The sequence below is a fragment of the Puma concolor genome, chromosome D3 (assembly GCF_028749965.1).
Source record: "Puma concolor isolate L17-30 chromosome D3, mPumCon1.1.hap2, whole genome shotgun sequence".
In the NCBI taxonomy this organism is placed as follows: Eukaryota; Metazoa; Chordata; class Mammalia; order Carnivora; family Felidae; genus Puma; species Puma concolor.
In genome coordinates, this window is record NC_141678.1 from 66,360,201 (window position 1) to 66,379,297 (window position 19,097).

The 19,097-nt window shown below is 47.4% G+C and overlaps 1 protein-coding gene across 3 annotated transcripts in view; it reads left to right on the top strand.

The window, feature by feature from the left end:
• SLC14A2 (solute carrier family 14 member 2) overlaps nucleotides 1-16,396 on the top strand; it is a 54,121-nt gene extending 37,725 nt beyond the window's left edge. For 2 of the 3 annotated variants that reach the window (XM_025931042.2, XM_086682869.1), the window contains 10 exons: nucleotides 1,385-1,507; nucleotides 3,165-3,247; nucleotides 3,964-4,123; nucleotides 4,852-5,041; nucleotides 5,395-5,523; nucleotides 6,607-6,799; nucleotides 9,803-9,950; nucleotides 10,807-10,941; nucleotides 12,045-12,094; nucleotides 15,317-16,396. In XM_025931042.2, the coding sequence (XP_025786827.2) occupies nucleotides 1,385-1,507; nucleotides 3,165-3,247; nucleotides 3,964-4,123; nucleotides 4,852-5,041; nucleotides 5,395-5,523; nucleotides 6,607-6,799; nucleotides 9,803-9,950; nucleotides 10,807-10,941; nucleotides 12,045-12,094; nucleotides 15,317-15,517 (1,412 nt within the window). In that variant the 3' untranslated portion in view covers nucleotides 15,518-16,396. The remainder of the gene's footprint in view (nucleotides 1-1,384; nucleotides 1,508-3,164; nucleotides 3,248-3,963; nucleotides 4,124-4,851; nucleotides 5,042-5,394; nucleotides 5,524-6,606; nucleotides 6,800-9,802; nucleotides 9,951-10,806; nucleotides 10,942-12,044; nucleotides 12,095-15,316) is intronic. The other variant, XM_086682870.1, reaches the window with a different exon arrangement.
• The last annotated feature ends 2,701 nt before the right edge of the window (nucleotides 16,397-19,097 follow it).

The following is a 19,097-nucleotide window of genomic DNA, read 5'->3' on the forward strand; positions in this document are numbered from 1 at the left end:
AGATCTTGTGGTTCGTGGGTTTGAGCCCCATGTTAGGCTCTGTGCTGACAGCTCAGAGCCTAGAGCCATTTCAGATTCTGTGTCTCCCTCTATCTCTGCCCCTTCCCTGTTAGCACTCTGTCTCTCTCTCTCTCTCTCTCTCTCTCAAAAATAAGTAAACATTGGGGCGCCTGGGTGGCGCAGTCGGTTAAGCGTCCGACTTCAGCCAGGTCACGATCTCGCGGTCCGTGAGTTCGAGCCCCGCGTCAGGCTCTGGGCTGATGGCTCAGAGCCTGGAGCCTGTTTCCGATTCTGTGTCTCCCTCTCTCTCTGCCCCTCCCCCGTTCATGCTCTGTCTCTCTCTGTCCCAAAAATAAATAAACGTTGAAAAAAAATTAAAAAAAAAATAAGTAAACATTAAAAAAAAATGTTAAAGAATGTGTTAAAGCTGCATACTTGGGGACCACCAAATACTCCAGCTGATCAATGTGGGGTGGGCACAGGAATGAGCATCCCAGCAAGCCGCCAGGGTGACTTGATGGTGTCGATTCTCAGACCCAGCTTTGAGAAACCCTGTCCCAAGTGAGGAGCGTGCTGTGTTCCCCCATGTGTGGAAATCTGAAATAATAAAGTTCAGCAGAGGGTTTATTGTAGCTGGTCATAGCCCCAGACCCTTACCTCCCCATAGACTCATGCTTGTCAAACTTTAATGTACACAGAAACAGCTGGGGAATCTTGTTGAAGTAGACTCTGATTCTGACAGTCCAGTGGAACCTGAGATTCTGCATTTATAACATGCTCCCAGATGAGTTTGATGATGCTGATCCCAGGACCACATTTTGAGTAAGAAGAACCCACATTAGTGATTCTCAACCCAAGCTACTCACTGGAGCTATCTTTTAAATAAAATGAGCATTTAAAAACTTTAATTTTTAAAATTGGTCCGGGATAGGGTTCCTGCATCTTTTAAAGCAGCTGGTGGTTCCAAAGGGCCGCCAAGATTGAGGAGCTCCCACACACACCCCCTGCCACAGATGTCTGACAAGGCACTGGCTGAAGGGCAGAAACGGCAGCCAGCTCAGGTCCACCATCCACGCTGGCCAAGGCCCAGTTAAGTAGGTCTTAGGGTAGTTTCTTGCTGGAGTAATAAGGCAGACTGGCTCTTGACATGTCTATGGTCTGTGATATGGTTTCTGCGGGGAAAGGAAGTGGATGTTTTAGCGGGAGGAAGGGGGGAAGATGCTGCTTGCATCCAATGCACCAATGTGATTACTACTGAAGCTTCAGAGCACACCGCGCCTGCCTTTCCAGCTTCTGCACGTGATTTTCCCTGCGCTGCCTGCCTGGCTCTTACAGGGTACAGGCCAGGGCAGACACCAACCTGTCTTATTTTGCCCCTGGCCAGGTGTTGGTGGGGAGCAGCCAGCCACAACCAGCCCAAGGGCCGATGAGGGCTCAGAAGCCGTGCCCCCCAAGCCCAGGAGCGTGTTCCACATCGAGTGGTCATCCATTCGGAGAAGGAGCAAAGGTGTGCACTGCCTCCTCCTTGCTTTCGGGTCCTCAATTTACTCATCTCTAGAATGGGGACCATGGCAGTACCTAGTTCATAGGGTAGTAGGGAGAGACATGAGGACCAGGCTCATTCTTATCACACCCAACCTCTGACCACAGCCATGACCCCAGTGTCTATACCCTCCCAGGAACAGGGGGATGCTGGAACTGGGACAGGCAGCCGACTCTATAGGCCTTGACTACATATTGGAATCACCTGCATCCCATCCCTGGAGACACCAATCTAATTTGTCTGGGGATTAGCCAGGGTGGGCATAAGGATCTCTCAAATCTCCCCATGAGATCCTAATTTCTGCCCAGCCACAAACTACTGATGACCTACAAGACTAGAGGTGAAAAGTTTTTATCTACAGCAGCGGTCAAGATATCAAGGCCAAGGAAACAGATGGAGAGCCACAGAGGGAAGGGGGCTCCCAAAGGCCAAGAGGGGAAGGTCCAGAGGGCAGCCAAAAATGAGCAGGTGGGGAAGCCAGGGAGGAGTCGGGGGAAGCGGGGGTACAAGGAGTCCTCCCCAATCAGACTCAAAGGCAGCCACGTGAAGAGCCAAGGCAGAGGGCCAATCTAATTTTGCCCCTTAAATCTCAGGGAGGGGAACCAACTTGCCCAGAGTCACACAGCTGGCAAGGAACAAAGTGGGGGAAGACCTGTTAGTGTCCTTTTTACAAACCGCGTGCTTCCCAGAAGATGCATTAGTGATATTCTTGCATTTGCACTTGCGCATCTAGGCCTCGTTGTTTCTCACCAAAAGTGGCCATCCCAGAGACACAGGCCTGGGGTGGTGTGGGAAAACATCACACAAGATGGAGAGGGCATTGAGCTAGCTCAAGGACCCTGTAGCCCGGGGGGTTGTATTTGACAGGTGCCACTAGCATGTCAAGGAAGACTGTGTGGCTTTCTTCTAACAATCCCCCTCCAAACATCCTCTATCACTGTGGTTGGGGGCCGAGGGGGTGGGGAGCACTAGCAGAGCGTGCAAAGGAAACTGAGATACAGGTTTCGTGGGAATTGCTCAATGGAAGACAGAGGTGGGGCTTCACACACAAGCAGCAGGTCCATCAGGGTGCCGTGCACCTGGCCTCAACGTCTAGAGGAGTTTTCTTTGCTCCCACCCTTTCTTTCAAAGATTCCAAAATTAGTTTATTTCTTCTGCATAGTGTAACTTCCCAAAAACACTGCTATTTGGAGCCCCTGACCTTTCAAAAGTGGGCACATGGTGCCATTGATGCATCCTTCTAGTGCTTAGGTTCCCTGAAAGCTCATGAATTCAGTGGGAATGGTGCCTTCAGTCTGAAAATACAGGGTGTTCAGAGCCCAGCCTGCCATCCTCACACTTGACCACAAGAGGGAACCAAAGCACCAAGGCCGAAACACTCAAGTCTCGGAACTCCCTGAATTCCTGTATAAAGTGTCCTGCTTACATGGGGATGTACATTTTTTACCCAAAGTGAGAACCCAAATGGGTTCTTGACCAGTAAAATGAAAGGGGGTCTTCCAGCTGCAAGATACAACAGTTCTGGGCTTCCTCAAGTGGAATAGGAAAACTGTAAGAATTTGCTGCTAATACGCCAGGGTAGAGGTGTCCTAATTGATGATGTGCTTTCTTTCAACTCCAGTGTTTGGAAAAGGCGAACACCAGGAGAGGCAAACCAAAGACCCTTTTCCCTATCAGTACCGGAAGCCCACGGTTGAATTGCTGGTGAGTAAAGAGTGGCCTGAATCAGGCAGGGTCCTACAGACACAGAACCTGCAGCAGATTAGGGAGAGAGGGCCAGAAAAGGTGTCTCTTGAATTCATATTTCCAGAAACATAATTACCTGGGATAAAAATGTCTATTTTTCATAGTCTACTTTATAAAATTTCATATCCCTTTTATTTGAATTAGTTATCTGTCTTCTCTAAATCTGGCATTCAAGCATTTGGGAAACAAGCTGGTACCAATTTTCAAAAACAGAATCTTTATATGTTTAATTTTATGGACAGTTAAATTTTAAAGACTAGACATGTTGGGGGGTGTGGAATAAGGAATAAGTTCACCTGGAAAGAGTGTGGTATAGTAGAAGTAATGGTTTAAATAAAGAGTCTAAAGATCTGTGATTAAATATCAATTCTGCTGTTTGACCTTGACCTTTGCCAATGAGAACCTTCCATCCATGCCCTAGCCCTCACCCATAGAATGAGGATAAATACAGTATCCTGTTGTACTGCAAGGTTGTTGGCCATATTAAGTGAGGTAACATGTCAAACAAGACAAAAGGTGTTCTAGTCTACAGAAACACGGAGATGATTAAATAGCAATTTCTCTAAATAGCAAATGAAAATATTAGCTTGGCTCCAGAGCCAGCACAAGTGTCGCTTCTCAGGGTGAGAAACACAGGATGTGGGAATGTCTTTCTGTCTCTTGTCCCCGGGCAGGATCTAGACACCATGGAGGAGAACACTGAGATAAAGGTGGAAGCGAACGTTTCCAAGACTTCCTGGATTCAGAGTCACATGGCTGCCAGTGGGAAGAGGGTCAGCAGAGCCCTCAGCTACATCACAGGGGAGATGAAGGAGTGTGGTGAGGGTCTTAAAGGTAAAGGTCCTGGGAGCAAAGCCCTTGACCCTACCCCTAAAGTGTCACTTCCAGCCATCCCCAGAAGGCACAGTGCCTTCTTGATAGACTAGACTGAGTGCCATTTCGGTCTTTTAGAAGGGACAGGGATTTTGCTGGTAGGACACAAATGCAGTCTCTTGGGGTAGAAATACAATACATTTCAGTGTGTGAGCTCTCATTTCTGAATGTTAGCAGTTGTGCTCAACAAATATCCCATCAGGAGATGGGCATTTAGGCATGGGATTCTAGAGTCAGCGTTCTAAAAAAGTGCCCACCCTACAGATGACTCTTGGAAGAATTGTATCTACTATTCAGATAAGTTCTTTCTAGGAATCTTCCCAGGGCTCAGGCCATGGGTTTGACACCCTCTAGGCAGCAAAAGAATTATCTTTTTGGATATGTCTTCTTGAAAATTCATGCCCCTATCACAGAGACATAGATAGCTCAGGGTACCTTATCCCCACTGCTTGAAAAACAACCTAAAGACCACAACCAGCTGGTGATGGGTCTGAAGAGTTTTCTGGGCAGTCAAACACCCTCTTGGGTTCTTGGTTTACCCTCTTCTGGGGCAGGTGACAGCAGAGGCTGGTGCCCTGTGAACCCACATTGGATATGGAGCTTCCCCGACCCTCCATCCGCCCACTGAAGTCTCCCCGAGGGCCAGCACACCTGAGCATTGACTGACTCCCTGCCCTGGTTCATTTTAGACAAATCCCCAGTGTTCCAGTTCCTTGACTGGGTCCTCCGGGGCACGTCACAGGTGATGTTTGTGAACAACCCCCTCAGTGGCATCCTCATCGTCCTTGGCCTCTTCGTCCAGAACCCCTGGTGGGCCATCTCCGGCTGCTTGGGAACTGTTGTGTCCACTTTGACAGCTCTCATCCTGAGCCAGGACAGGTAAGTTCCAGGAGACCCAGGGTCCAAGCATGAAGCCAGAGGTCGCTTCCCATGGGGACCATTTCCCATCTCCTCACTGCTGGCCTCCAAGCTCAGAAACTCCTCAGATTAAGGACACTAATAACTAAACACAACCATTCCCTGATCATTTGGTAACATCTACACACTGTCCAGGGAAATGCAAAGGGTTGATGTCTTCCCTTCCCATTCCCAGAGGAGCCATCTGCTTGAAGGTGTATATGCAGTCAGGCCCCAGCTGAGGAAAATGTGAGTCAGAAGGAAAACCAAGAAGGCAGTGGCCCTCCTTAGCCCTGGGGAGTCCCCCCTTCACCAGCCCTCCTCCATCCCCCCAGGTCCGCCATCGCAGCAGGACTTCATGGCTACAACGGGGTGCTGGTGGGGCTGCTGATGGCTGTGTTCTCAGACAAGGGCAACTACTACTGGTGGCTTCTGTTCCCTGTCATCATTATGTCCATGTCTTGGTAAGTTTGCTCCTAAGGCTGTGGGTGCAGTCAAGGGCTGCCAACCTTTTCATCCCAGCTCCCCAGCTGTCTGTCTAAACTCAATTTTAAGGTGGCATTGACTTAGCTTTTACAGAAACATCCACTGGAAATAACTGCTAATGTCATACAGCAACAGCACTGTGCCAGGTGATCTGCGGGCACTCTCATTACCTACAATTCTTGACTCTTTTTTTTCTTTTAATTTATTTTTGAGAGAGAGAGAATGAGCTGGGGAGGAGCAGAGAGAGAGGGAGAGAAAGAGAATCCCAAGCAGGCCCCATGATGTCAGCACAGAGCCTGATGTGGGGCTCGAACTCACAAACTGTAAGATCATGACCTGAGCCAAAACTAAGAGTCAGATGCTTAACTGACTTAGCTGCCCAGGAGCCCTTCTTTACTCTTTTTTTTAAGACTTAACAGGGTTTCTGGTCCTACTCAACCAGAGGACAGAGAAATGTGAAGAGCCACCCTACAGCTTCCTGTCAGTTTCTGGAAACCTTCTCATTCCTCCTGCCCCCTCCCTGCCACACCCAGCTTTTTCCTGTCCTTAGAACCCCCTGGACCAGACTGAGACAACCTCCCAGGGTGGGCTAAAGGACCAGCCACCAGACAGAGCCCTCAGAGGATCAGGGCTTAGCTCCCCTTCCCTCCAGAAATCATAGGACACTCTGGATGGAGGCTTGGTACTCTTAGCTGCTCAACAAACATTTGTTGAATGAACGGATGAATGGACGAATGAATGAGATCCCCCTCCCTGGTCACTCCCCCAGCTTGTCCTCTCTCCTCATGCCTGAGCGTGGAGCTATATGACTTATCAAGGAAGTTCTATGACCCCTTGCCTTAGGTCTTCCCGCTTTCTGAAATGGAGCCTGGGCATCTGCCCCATCACCGTGCCAGGCCCACGGAGGGGGCCAGAGGGAGACCTGCTCAGGGCCAGTCGGGCTCAGAGATCATACCCAGCGGGCTGCTTTTCCTCAGGAAAGTCCAGGGACCCCTCTACTCCTGCTCAGTCTAGTGTCAGGGCCGGAGCTTCTTGAACAGTCTCTTGTGTTTCTGTTGCAGCCCCATCCTCTCCAGTGCCCTGGGCACCATCTTCAGCAAGTGGGACCTCCCCGTCTTCACACTGCCCTTCAACATCGCTGTGACCCTGTACCTGGCAGCCACCGGCCACTACAACCTCTTCTTCCCCACGATGCTGCTGCAGCCTCCATCCTCCGTGCCCAACATCACCTGGTCAGAGGTCCAAGTGCCCTTGGTAGGTAACACGGAAGCCAAGAAGGCAGCGTCTGTCCAAATGCAATGTTACAGTGGCATTTACTGACTCTGCACATCAGAAGCATCCACAAGTGATGACTATTAACAATCATACCATACAAGGCAGTGGATGTGCAGTATCTCATTAGCCACCATCCTTTTCCTTTCTCTTTCCAGAAGCTAACAAGACTGTTTCTGGTGCCACACTGTCATAGCACAGAGGAAAAAACTGAGGCCTGAGGTCACACAGCTAACTAGTGAAGAGCAAAGTCAAGATTAGCACTCTAGGGGCACCTGGGTGGTTCAGTCGGTTGTGTGTCCGGCTTCGGCTCAGGTCATGATCTCACGGTTTGTGAGTTCGAGTCCCGAGTCAGGCTCTATGCTGACAGCTCAGAGCCTGGAGCCTGCTTCGGATTCTGTGTCTCCCTCTCTCTCTGCTCCTCCCCCGCTTGTTCTCTCTCTCTCTCTCTCTCTCTCTCTCTCTCAAAAATAAATAAACATTAAGAAATTTTTTTTAAAGATTAGCACTCTGGCCTCCTGACTGTTAGAACTGGTTTCTTTCCTTTTTCCTTTTGGAAAAAGTCTTTCTGATGCTTTCTTCCAGTTTTCATTCAACTTACATTGTCTATTTCCTTCCATCAATCTCACTGAACCGTTAAAGGCATACATGTCACACAGCCACCTGTGGGCTAAAGTCTCTGTTCCAACCTCCAGAGTTGATTCCATTGGCTTTCCAAGGTCACACCATAAAGTGCAGGTGTTCCTTCATTAAGAAACATCTATATATCAGAACTTTTAATGTTTTTTACAAGTATTTTGTATATAATGCTGGCCTCTGGAAGTCTTCCAAGATAATTAAGAAGACATTTTGTCTGAAGTTCTCCTACATTGCATTACACTAAACTACCCCATGGTCTGGGCCCACTCTACAACTTTGTTATTGGCAATTCATCATCTAACCACAAAGCCACTTGGGCTTGTTGAGGACCTTTCAGAAATAATGATGCCTAGTTTCATTTAGCATTTCATAGTACACAACAGCACAGCATGGTAGAAAGGACTGTGCATTTACACTAAGGCACACTATTTAGTAAAAGAAATATTTGTGTTAGTGTTAGCTTCATCCTTATTGATTCATGTGTGTGTGTAAGAGGACCCTCATGAGCCAGAGGTGAGAAAATGTTGGCAATTCACTCCGTAGGCTTCCTTTTCATGGTATTTACCCCAGCAACATCTCTTGAAGGCATAATCGCTCTAAACCGTTGGCTCTGAGGAGCTGATGTTAGGAAAGGTAAGGTTAAGACATTTTGCATTCTCTGTGCCACATGTTCAATGGAAAGATATCTAGGCATTTTGTAGAATTGAAAAACAGCTAGGGAATCCCGTACAACTATTTTAGAACCCCCAAGTTCCAAGAAAGAAAAATTCAATTTTTGGTGGTTGCCATTTTAAGAAGTAACTTTCTAGGGGCGCGTGGGTGGCTCAGTCGGTTAAGCATCTGACTTCAGCTCAGCTCATGATCTCACAGTTTGTGAGTTCGAGCCTCGTGTCAGGCAATGTGCTGACAGCTCAGAGCCTGGAGCCTGCTTTGGATTCCGTGTCTCCCTCTCTCTCTGCCCCTCCCCCACTCAAGCTCTGTCTCTGTCTCTCTAAAAAATAAACATTAAAAATTTTTTTAACTTTTTGTAGAAGTAACTTTCTAGCCAATTAAATGGATTATAATAAGGACTAATATGTTTCGTCTTTTTAACCATTCATAAGAGCCTTGAGTGTTGGGGAAACAAGTAAATGTCAGAGAGAGGGTCTAAAACTCCCAACAATGTTGAAACCCCATGAGTTCCTCAGCTCCTTGGCCACTGCAGGGCCCCCTGGAGGGTGTCACCAGCTCAGGACTAGACTGCCCAGCACCACTGCCTCTGTATGAAGCTCTCCCACCTGCCCACCCTGACCCACGTGGTAATGCCAGAGCCCCCACCCTGTTCTCTGTTCCTGGGATAACAGAAGACAGAGTCTGGAGGGTTAGCCCACTAGGCCAACCCACAGCCCCTTAGTGTCCTCCTATCTCCGCACACCCCCAGAGGGCATGGGCTGAGAGAAGAGCTGCCCCCTCCTAATATACGTACACCCTCGCCCCAGAACTCTGTTTCTCCTCAGCTCACTGTCTGAGGGGTAAGACATACCCCAGTGTCCCCTGCGTGGCCCAGAGCCCCCTCCCTTGTGCACTTTCCTAGCTCAAGGGCCTTTGGCCAACCTTCCAAACCATAGGACCCCAATCCCAGTTGCTGGGGAAGGCTGCATGCCCAGGATCCTTTTCTGGAACTGCATAACACATGTGCAAGTGCCCACAAGGCAGTGGACCCTGGCCTCATCAAACCCTTCACGTTTGCAGACAGGCCCCGCACCCCCTGAGATACACGGAGGCCTGATGCAAGCAGGGACTCGTCTATCAGTCACCGTTTACTTGGCTTCTCAATCAAAAACGCGCATACCATGATACTGCCTTCTCAGGGATTCTTCTCTGGATACGAGTCCAGGTGTTCACCCAGATTGAGCTAACGTGACCACAGCCCAGACACCTTATTCTTGGAAACACAAAGGACTACTCTTTCACATAATATTCAGCTTTTTGGTCATAATTTTAGGGGTTTTTTTAGTGTTACAGGAGAGCTTTTAAACCCCAACTTTGATCAGACATCTCCTGCTTTACTGATGAATAATACCCTCATTTGAAAAGTTTTTAGTGTCTCTTCACTGGGGGTTGAGTGCCTTACACTCATGTTTCTAAAGAAAGGCAACTTAACACCCTAAAATCCTATTGTTCTAAGAACGCAAGATTAAAACAATAAGGCTTGTGTTCCTTTTAGAGTTAACCTATTTGGATAAAAATGTCTCAGAAACCTGTTGCGAACTGTTGGTGTACAAGGCTTGGCACGAATCTTTTCCAGCCGAGGTTCAAGTTGTCTCTTCTGCCTCCTTAACTGCATGTGACCCTTTGCACCTGCAGCTCTTGAGAGCCATCCCTGTTGGAGTCGGCCAGGTGTATGGCTGTGACAACCCCTGGACTGGAGGCATTTTCCTCATAGCTCTGTTCATATCTTCACCTCTCATTTGCCTACACGCTGCGATCGGCTCCACCATGGGGATGTTGGCAGGTTAGTGTCATCACTTCTGACGTGTTAATGGGCCATACGGATGTTAGTGTCTCGAGTCAGCTCCGAAGAAAATGGTGACAGGTGTTTTCGATACCCACCTCCCCACCCCCGCTTACTCCTACAAACTTTCCCCCCTTCCATTGTACCCTGGTTCCCTACTTTGGGTGCCAGTGCCCTCATGCATGTCTGAGCAAAAGCTGCCTTCCCGAAAGGATTTGGTGTTAGTCAGTTACACCTTAGTATAAATTTAAAGTTTGGAGAGGTTAATTCCAGTCATGTTTGTATTTTAAGTCTTGTCTCAAGGGATGATATTCCACTAGAGAGCACGGAGATATCAGTGAACGAGCGCCTGGGTGGCTCAATCGGTTAGCGTCCAACTCTTGATTTGGCTAAGGTCATGATCCCAGGGTCATGGGATGGAGCCCCACGTTTGGCTCCATGCTCAGCATGGATTAAGATTCTCTCTCTCTCTCTCTCTCTCTCTCTCCCCACCTCCCGCACCACTCGTGTGCTTTCTCTCTCTCTCTCTTAAAAAAATATCAGTGAAGAAGGAAAAGTCCTCTTTCTTGGCAGGGAAAGGAACTTCTCTGCTTTAAAAGGCTGCAGAGTCTATACTCAAAAGGCTCTCTTCTACCTATAACGGCATCACCACTAATACTCATGTGACTCTATGGCCATTTGTTTCCTTTAGATATTTTTTCACTGAATAAAATCAGAAGTTCTTTTTTATAAATGCCTAAGAGGATGATTGGTCTGGGCTTTGGGAACTATGGTGGTTTTCAGGAGGGGCAGGCGAGCCCCACGAGACCCACCCCCACCCCCTGAACTCAACACTGATGCCTGCCTTCTCTCGCAGCCCTCACTATTGCAACGCCCTTGGACTCCATCTACTTCGGCCTGTGTGGCTTCAACAGCACGCTGGCCTGCATTGCCATCGGAGGCATGTTCTACGTCATCACCTGGCAGACCCACTTCCTGGCCATCGCCTGTGGTAGGGACCACCACTAGCTCCCTTTGCACCTTCGGCACCACCTGTGACTGTCCCTGCGGGGACAACCACCCTGAAGATTCTGTGGATCCCCCAAAGATAAACGGGAGGATCGTTTGCTTCACAAAAGCGTTTGTATCTAAAACGGTTTTGAGTGGTTGTTCACAGTAAAAACTGTTTTCACGGAACACAGAGTGTTCAGCCCCACGAAGACAGAACTTTTAGACGGTGGCTATTGGGTTGTTGTTCATGGGTTGTCTCTGTGATGGCTACTCTCCTGGCTGGTGATTGGAGCCAACCGACAGAGCAACCCTTACTCAAGTTAATCTTTATGTATAGAATTGGGTGATTTACCTCAGATACGGAGATTAACTTTAAGCACCCAAATACTCATCATTAGGACCTTCCAATAATGCTTACGCCAGAGGAATGCTGAAGGATGTGGTCACATGGCTACCAGCCAGGTGCTCAGTGACTCTCTAATAAAGATTTGCTGTTGTTAATATCCTGAGGACAATTGAGATGCTTTCGGTTGAGAAATTGAGAGTTCGGAAGCAAAGCCCAATTACACTTGCTCGTTTTCACAGAGCATCACCTCTTACCGGCACGTGGCTCTTCCCAGTGGCCAGCCTGGCCGCACCCTCTGCAGGCAGAGCCGGGAAGACAAGGCAGTGGGCGTATTTGGTCTTCCTCAGGCTTACAGAATGCTGTTCCTCCCTGGAAACCCGTATTACATTAATAACTCGCGGTGAAATATTCCAGCGGGGAGCTCTGGGATCCACTTGCCTTGGCTGTATAGTAAAATTTTCATGTACGGTTTATGCTGCTAAATGTTCCTTTGCTAGAATGCAAGGTGGTGGGACCCAAGAGAACCATAATCACTCCATTCTGGCCCTTTTTTAACAAAGTTCATCTGCTGTCTTAGCTGTACCGGCATTTGCCTGGAATTTAACACATTTCAGGGCTGTCAACTAATAGAAACATAATTCAAGTTTTATTTTAATCTGAGAGATAGCATTTGTGGCATAAAATGTCTGGGGAGATAATATGTAGACTAAGCTTGAGGCACCGTCAGTCACTGGACTGTTTCTTGGTTCTTTTCCCAGCACTGTTTGCGGCCTACCTGGGTGCTGCGCTGGCTAACGTGCTGTCCGTGGTGAGTCAGTGTCGGCTAAGAACGTGCCACAACACCCTTCCCCTGTTCTTTCAGCTCCCCACAGCCAACGCAAGCCTGTCCTCCGGGGACCCTTCCCCAACTCATCCTTCTCATCTCAAATCACACTGCTTGCCTCAGCACCTGCTAGACAGAAGGAGCTGGGTCTCTAAAGGTTCAATGTCAACCACCGGTCAAACAGACCCCATTGTCAGAGGGTCAGTGGAGCTTGTTATAGAAGGACAATTTGAAGAACACTATCTTGTAACTCAAATTCTTTCAGCTGCATCATCTCCTAGAACTAGTTTTAAATCTTTATTATTTAATTTTTTTGTATGTTTATAGATCAACTGCCCAACTAACTTATGGGCCAGGGTACATCTCCATTCATCCGTTGGCAACTAGGAGTTGAGGGGGTCATGAGGGAAGTCTCCAGGGAAGACAGGGAACCAAGCCCCAGCAATACCTGAGAGAAGCCAGCGCTGGTGGCTATGTGCACATGCACCAGTCCAAGAATCCCTTCCTTGTCTGAGCCCTAGTGTGAGGTGGTGTCTGAGACAGGAGAAGCCTCATGGCCAGCCCCAGCCCCCACGTACACTGGGTAGGGCCCCTGGTCTGGCACAGAGTGTTCAGGGCTCAGCCCGCAGTTGATGCCTCCCCCTTTTATATAAGGGTTCAAGGGCACATTTGATAAAAGCAACCAGGAAAAGTCCCAGTGGTCCTGAAGGTAGGGATGACGGTGGGCATTTTACTCACACCTGCACAAATCCCTTCCTCACCCTTAGGGAAATTGGGCAGGTTGAACTTAGCATAGGAAGGAATTTTCTAGGCAATAGAACCCGCCTTCCCTGATACCATCCTATGTCTCCCAGTGGGCTAAATCCTCCTCTGGGCTCTGGTGAATCTTGTACACGCCTCTGCTATGACACTTGACGTACAGTATGGTGACGAGCCTTATACATATTCTTCCTTTTCCAACTTCAGCCCATGTGCTCCTTCAGAACAGGGGCCTGGCTGTATTCTAGTCTTTATCCATAGTACCTATTACAATACCCAGCCCATAATAGGTGCTCAAGAAATGATGAATGAATAAAACCCTAAGATAGCAAGCCTGCACCATGGGGAATCTAAGAGCTGGGGCTGATTGGTCAGCCATCAGAAGAATGGGCGGGTAACTAGAGCATGGAGTATGGTCTCTGCGGCTCCTTTGCACTCCAGGCTTTCCCATCATTCTTGTACCCATCCTTCCACCTGTCTGTCCAGCTAGTGAATATGTGTCACGTGCCTTCCCTGGGCAAGGTACTGGAAGGGATGCAAACAGGAGGCTTTTGTTTCTGATCACAGGCATTTAGAGGATGACTGGCCCTTTTCCTCTGCGGGCAGAGAAGTTAGAGGCAATACCATTCCATTTAGACTTTTTTTGAACTCGAGTTTACTTTCTGTGTGCCTACTATGTTTAGGACACTATGCTGAACACTCTCAGGGAGACAAAAAAGGGCAGGCTATTTACTCCCGTGGAAGGAATGTCCAATCTGCTTGAAGAACAATATAAAAATGTCAAGTGACATTTACGAGCCCCTTCACACCCTCCACAGACAGAGCACTTGGGAGCTGCACTCCTCTGCTTCCTCACTGGCACTCATACACGCAGCCCTGTCTTCCACGTGCCCCCCCCCCCCACTTGACAATCATGACCGCTGTTTACTGAGTGCTGAGGGCTGTTTACTGAGTCCTTAATATGCACTAGGCATTAACTGTCTGAGTGGACACTGTTATCCCTACTTTACTATTGAGGAAATAGGTTTCAGACGGATGAAATAACTTTAACAAGGTGGTTGGAGCTGAGATGTGGGTCTGAGATGTGAACTCCAGACCTACTTCCTTTCCCACTGTGGGGTTCCAGAGGGTTCTTCCCAAAACACACTGTGTAGTGTGAGCAGGACTTTGGAGAGACTTGTTGGGTGGAATTCATTACTCGTGGGTATTTTTACGGCCATGGTTCTGGCTGCTGTAGTCCTTCTCCAAGTTTCACCCAGCAGTGCCATCTTTGAGCAGCACATTACTGGCATTGTTATCCCCGTGGTGTTTTCTGAGGTCTTTACTGCTTATAAGGAAATGAGGTTGGGTGTGGGGGAACATGATTTGGTCAGCCTTATAGTTGAGTCTGCAGACTTCTTATCACCAAGCTCTCCACTCAAGTGATCTCAAGGAAGAGTGAGAGGTGTATTAAAAAGCCGCAGGGCATGGGCCGCCTGGGTGGCTCCGTCGGATAAGTGTCCAACTTTGGCTCAGGTCATGATCTCACAGTTTGGTTCACAAGTTCGAGCCCCACACAGAGCCCACCTTGGATCATCCTCCGTCTCCCACTCTCTCTCTCTCTCTGCCCCTCACTGGTCTGTCTCTGCCCCTTGCCACTCTCTCTCTCTGCCCCTCACTGCTCTCTCTCTCTCTCTCTCAAAAATAAATAAACATTTTGTTTTGAAAAGCCTCAGGGCATCTTAAGGAAGAAAAAATAGGTCAACACCATGAGAAGGAGAGCTGGGAATGGAGGAGCCCTTGAGAATAGAGGCAGCTACCCTCCACCTCCAACCCCTAGGACTAGGACATTACATCTCTGCCTCCCTCCAGATGTCTGTTCTATCTCCCTGTGTCTGTGGTGGGTTTCTTCTGCTGCACACAGCCCCCTAGCGGCCACCCAGCACTGGTTGGCTCTCCAGTCCTTTCAGACCAAGAGCGCAGTCTCTCTTAGTTCAAATTCTCAAAAGAGGGATTCAACTCCCAGGCCATCTGCCTGTGGAAGTCGCATTGCTGGAGTCCAATCAGCTGTGACCAAAGAGATAAAGATCGTGAGCTACAAAATGGCTGCCAATGCCACTCCTTCAACAGGGGCTATGGGAGAGGCAGGCAATGGTCAGTTCCTAGAGTTGAAGGTATAACCTAGCCAGACAGCCCAAGGCAAAACATGACTTCTACATAAAGCCATATTGTAATAGGGTTCCAATGGCTGCATTTTGGAGAATGTGCATCCACCTGTTACAATTCAGGCAGACAGCACTGACATGCTTTTATTTATATTGGTCAAGAAGTATTATTCCTCTCAATACCCACAAAGCATCCCGTCCTCTACCCAGGGCTATAGGGGAGTGTTAAGGGCTGATGAAACAGGCCAAAGCATCTGATATAATCAAGGCTTCTCTTGTGTGTCTCTTTTCTGCCCCTGCCCAGTTTGGACTGCCACCATGCACCTGGCCCTTTTGCCTCTCAGCACTCACCTTCCTGCTCCTGACGACCAACAACCCTGCCATCTACAAGCTTCCACTCAGCAAAGTTACCTACCCAGAGGCCAATCGCATCTACTACCTATCCCAGGAGAAAAACAGAAGAGCATCAACCATAACAAAGTACCAGGCCTATGATGTCTCCTAGGCTGCCTTTTCCAAAACATGTCACTGTGTACTCAGCCTTCATCAGGTCATCCAGGTCCCCAGGCTGAAGGCCACGCAAACTCCCTTTCTGTCTGTTCTGTGATTCTTTCCCCAAGCAAGCCTACACCCTAGTTTTTCCCCACATAGGGAAATACGTGTCTAGTCACCATTTAGGAACCTCTCTGTTCTAAGATGTACAACATTTATCAAAGATACCATTAGTTTAGACTTCATACTCACAAATCATACCGTAAGAGCTCCCTTTGAAGGGAATTTGCCCTCTTCTGCAAAATAAGCCACATCCCTAAAGAGAACTCATCAAGAAGGGGACAGGGATTGGTGGCATGAGCCTCCAACTCAGTCATTTTATGGAGCCATGCACAGTTCCAGGAAACATGCATCAGCCTGGAAGGGGATAGGATGGTTTGGCCCTAGCTCTGCCCCTAGGGAGCCCCTGCCATCTGGAGTGAACGCATCCCTCCTCTCAGCCTTGAATTCTTACTGGTTTCATGACAGGGAGGGATTCAGTCCCTCCCACCTCGGAAGTGTTGATTCTTCTCTCTCTCCCGTAAACTGATGAAATCAGTGTGACCATCAAGTAATTACTTTGAGTCAAGTAATAGATGGAGGGCTTACCTGGAGAAGAGGCAGGGAATTTTTAATGTTCTGAGATTTGTTCTTGAGTCACGAGAAGATGTTCTCCAGATTTGGGGTTAGGAACTTAAATTCACTGGAAATGCCAATGTGCCTTCTTTTACATAACAGAAATATTTCTGGAAATGTCATAAGATGAAAACTGATCTTTTTCAACATTCAAATCATGTTTTAAACAAATGTTTTTTCTTTAGTAGTATTCATAAACATGCTGTCATTAAACGGTTAAGTTCACAAGATGGTATCGGGATTTTCTTAAAATGGGGCGCACTTACGCTGTTCACACATTGCCCATCTGAGGGGTTTTCCATGGTCAAGCATGTGTCTGACAAGGGATGGGATGGGTAACAAATCATCAAAAGAGGGTTTGATTTACATACAAAGGGAATTATACAGAAATGACTGTGGTCTTCTATTTCTGTTTGAGTAGAAATACAGGCTGTTAGCAACACATCTCACTTTCAAGTGAATGGTGTTTTAGTCTTGCACCCCTAAATTACAAACCCAGCCCCTCTTGCATGGTCAGTAACTCTTGTTATTTAATCTTTTTACGGCATTGAGCCCCTAACCCCCAGGAGCCCTTTGTGAGAAGGCACATGGCTCAGCACCCCCCACCCCTCCCCTGCAGGACAGGGATAAATCATCAGAGCACTTGGTAGGACACCCTTCCCCCATCTTACACATTCTAGTTTAGCATGATGGGGTGAGGATACAAGATGGAGGGAAGAAGGCAAGGGGGAGGGGACAGATCCTCTATAAACGCAGCTTTAAGAAAGACTTACATTTGGCCAAAATCCATTATTTGGGAAAAGCCGGTGTCTGCATTTATCTTTTCTTTTCTCTTTCTGCCCTGAGATCCCAGCCATTTTCTGCCACCCCAACAGCACTGGTCTGCCTATTTCTCTACCAGATCATATCTAGTCATTATGACTTCTCCAGGAAAATGGAACACTTCCCACTGGAAGCAAATCCCACACATGGGAAAGGGGAATGAGTCACATTCCAGAGGCTACCTCTGAGTTTGGGATCACACCTTGCGGCCAAGAAGGTCTCAAGCTATATTTTAATGACCATGGAGTTGTGGCTCTCTGAAGATCAGGCATCCAGGAATTTCCCCAGACAGTTGTTTCTGCTCACAGCTCACTCAGCTACCCCAAAACCTCTACGTGATGACATCGAACCATTAAAATAGCACTTTTCGTGTATTTTCCACCAAAGTGTTATAATCTGGGTTTATTAGAACAGGAAACCCTCCATGTGCATACCATTCCGCTTAGTGACCACTAACAAATCCCCTCAGTTGTTCTAAGTATTTCAATATCCTCATCTATAAAGTAAATTGAGTTGGCCCAGGATACCAAGCAAGGTGGAAATGGATGGGATAAAAGAATTCAATGTATGAAAATATATGATGGCCACAGGATTTCAGCATCTCAATTAGGCATCAACAAAGAGAGGGAGTCAGGTCCCACCAGTTCCAACACAACCAGCCAGTTGTGCAAATCAGTGCATCAATCCCATCACACCAATGGCTTGAAGTCAGCTTCAAGGGGAGGGGAGTATTTCCTGCAGCAAACTATAAATCTGGACCTTTTTTCCCCAGACAGACAGCTTACCAGCACACCACCACCAGGCCAGTTTGGTGGGAAGAAAGAGGACAGTGGTAGGGCTCCAGACCCGAGGCTCAGAGACTAAGCCAATGTATTCGATTCTGTGATGCCACATAGATGCCATTCCACATACAGGAGGCATCTGCAAGGATAACAATCATGTTCCCAGGCATTAACAAAAGCTCAGAAGATTTACCCACAGAGTCCGACACTGAAAACACACCAGGTGGAAGTATCCAACTAGGAACAAATCCAGGAAATGTTGCAAGGGACACAGGAAGTGCAAGGTGATCAAATACCTTGGTAGTGTTTGTTGTTCATTGGGACTGAAGGGGGAAAATAGAACAAATGTAACTGTAACGACCAAAAGTGGAATATTAAATGATTGGCAAGGGGAGAGGTAGACAAAAGAGATAGGAGAGCCTGTTAGAGTACTTGGCATGTACAGAAATTGGTATGTTTAAAAATTCCACAAAGAATAAAATGAGTGATAAGAGCAACCACCATGAGAACAAAATTAGAATTAGAATTTTTGAACTAAAAGAAAATTCTCTTTCCAATGGAAAGCAGCAAAGAAAGAAAAAATTCCTCCCCCCAAAAAGACAATCAGAACAGCAACAACAAAAAAAAAAACCCGGAAAGTAGAAATCAGTCATAATATGACAGCAATTGAGCAAAATAAAAAAAAATGTTAACTATTAAATTTACCACTGAAAGACAGAGACCCTTCAGTTGCACTTTTGAGAAGAGACTTCACCATTTGCTTTTCTCAAGAAAAACATTTAAAACAGAAAGACATAAGGGCGCCTGGGTGTCTCAGTCGGTATTCTCTCTCTCCTTGTCTCTCTCTGCCCATCCCCTGCTCATGTGCGCGAGCACTCTCTCTCTCTCTCAAAATAAATAAATAAACTTAAAAAATTAAAACAGGGGCGCCTGGGTGGCGCAGTCGGTTAAGCATCCGACTTCAGCCAGGTCACGATCTCGCGGTCCATGAGTTCGAGCCCCGTGTCAGGCTCTGGGCTGATGGCTCGGAGCCTGGAGCCTGTTTCCGATTCTGTGTCTCCCTCTCTCTCTGCCCCTCCCCCGTTCATGCTCTGTCTCTCTCTGTCCCAAAAATAAATAAAAACGTTGAAAAAAAATTAAAAAAAAAATTAAAACAAAAGACATGAATGTTTAAATACAAAAAAATTCAAATAAATAAATAAATAAATAAACGTGGACCAAAAGAAAAGTTTAGGGCATCAACCATAATACTTTGAAAAAGTGAAATTGAAGGCAAAAAAGTTAAAAAACAGAGAATGATCTGCATCATGAATC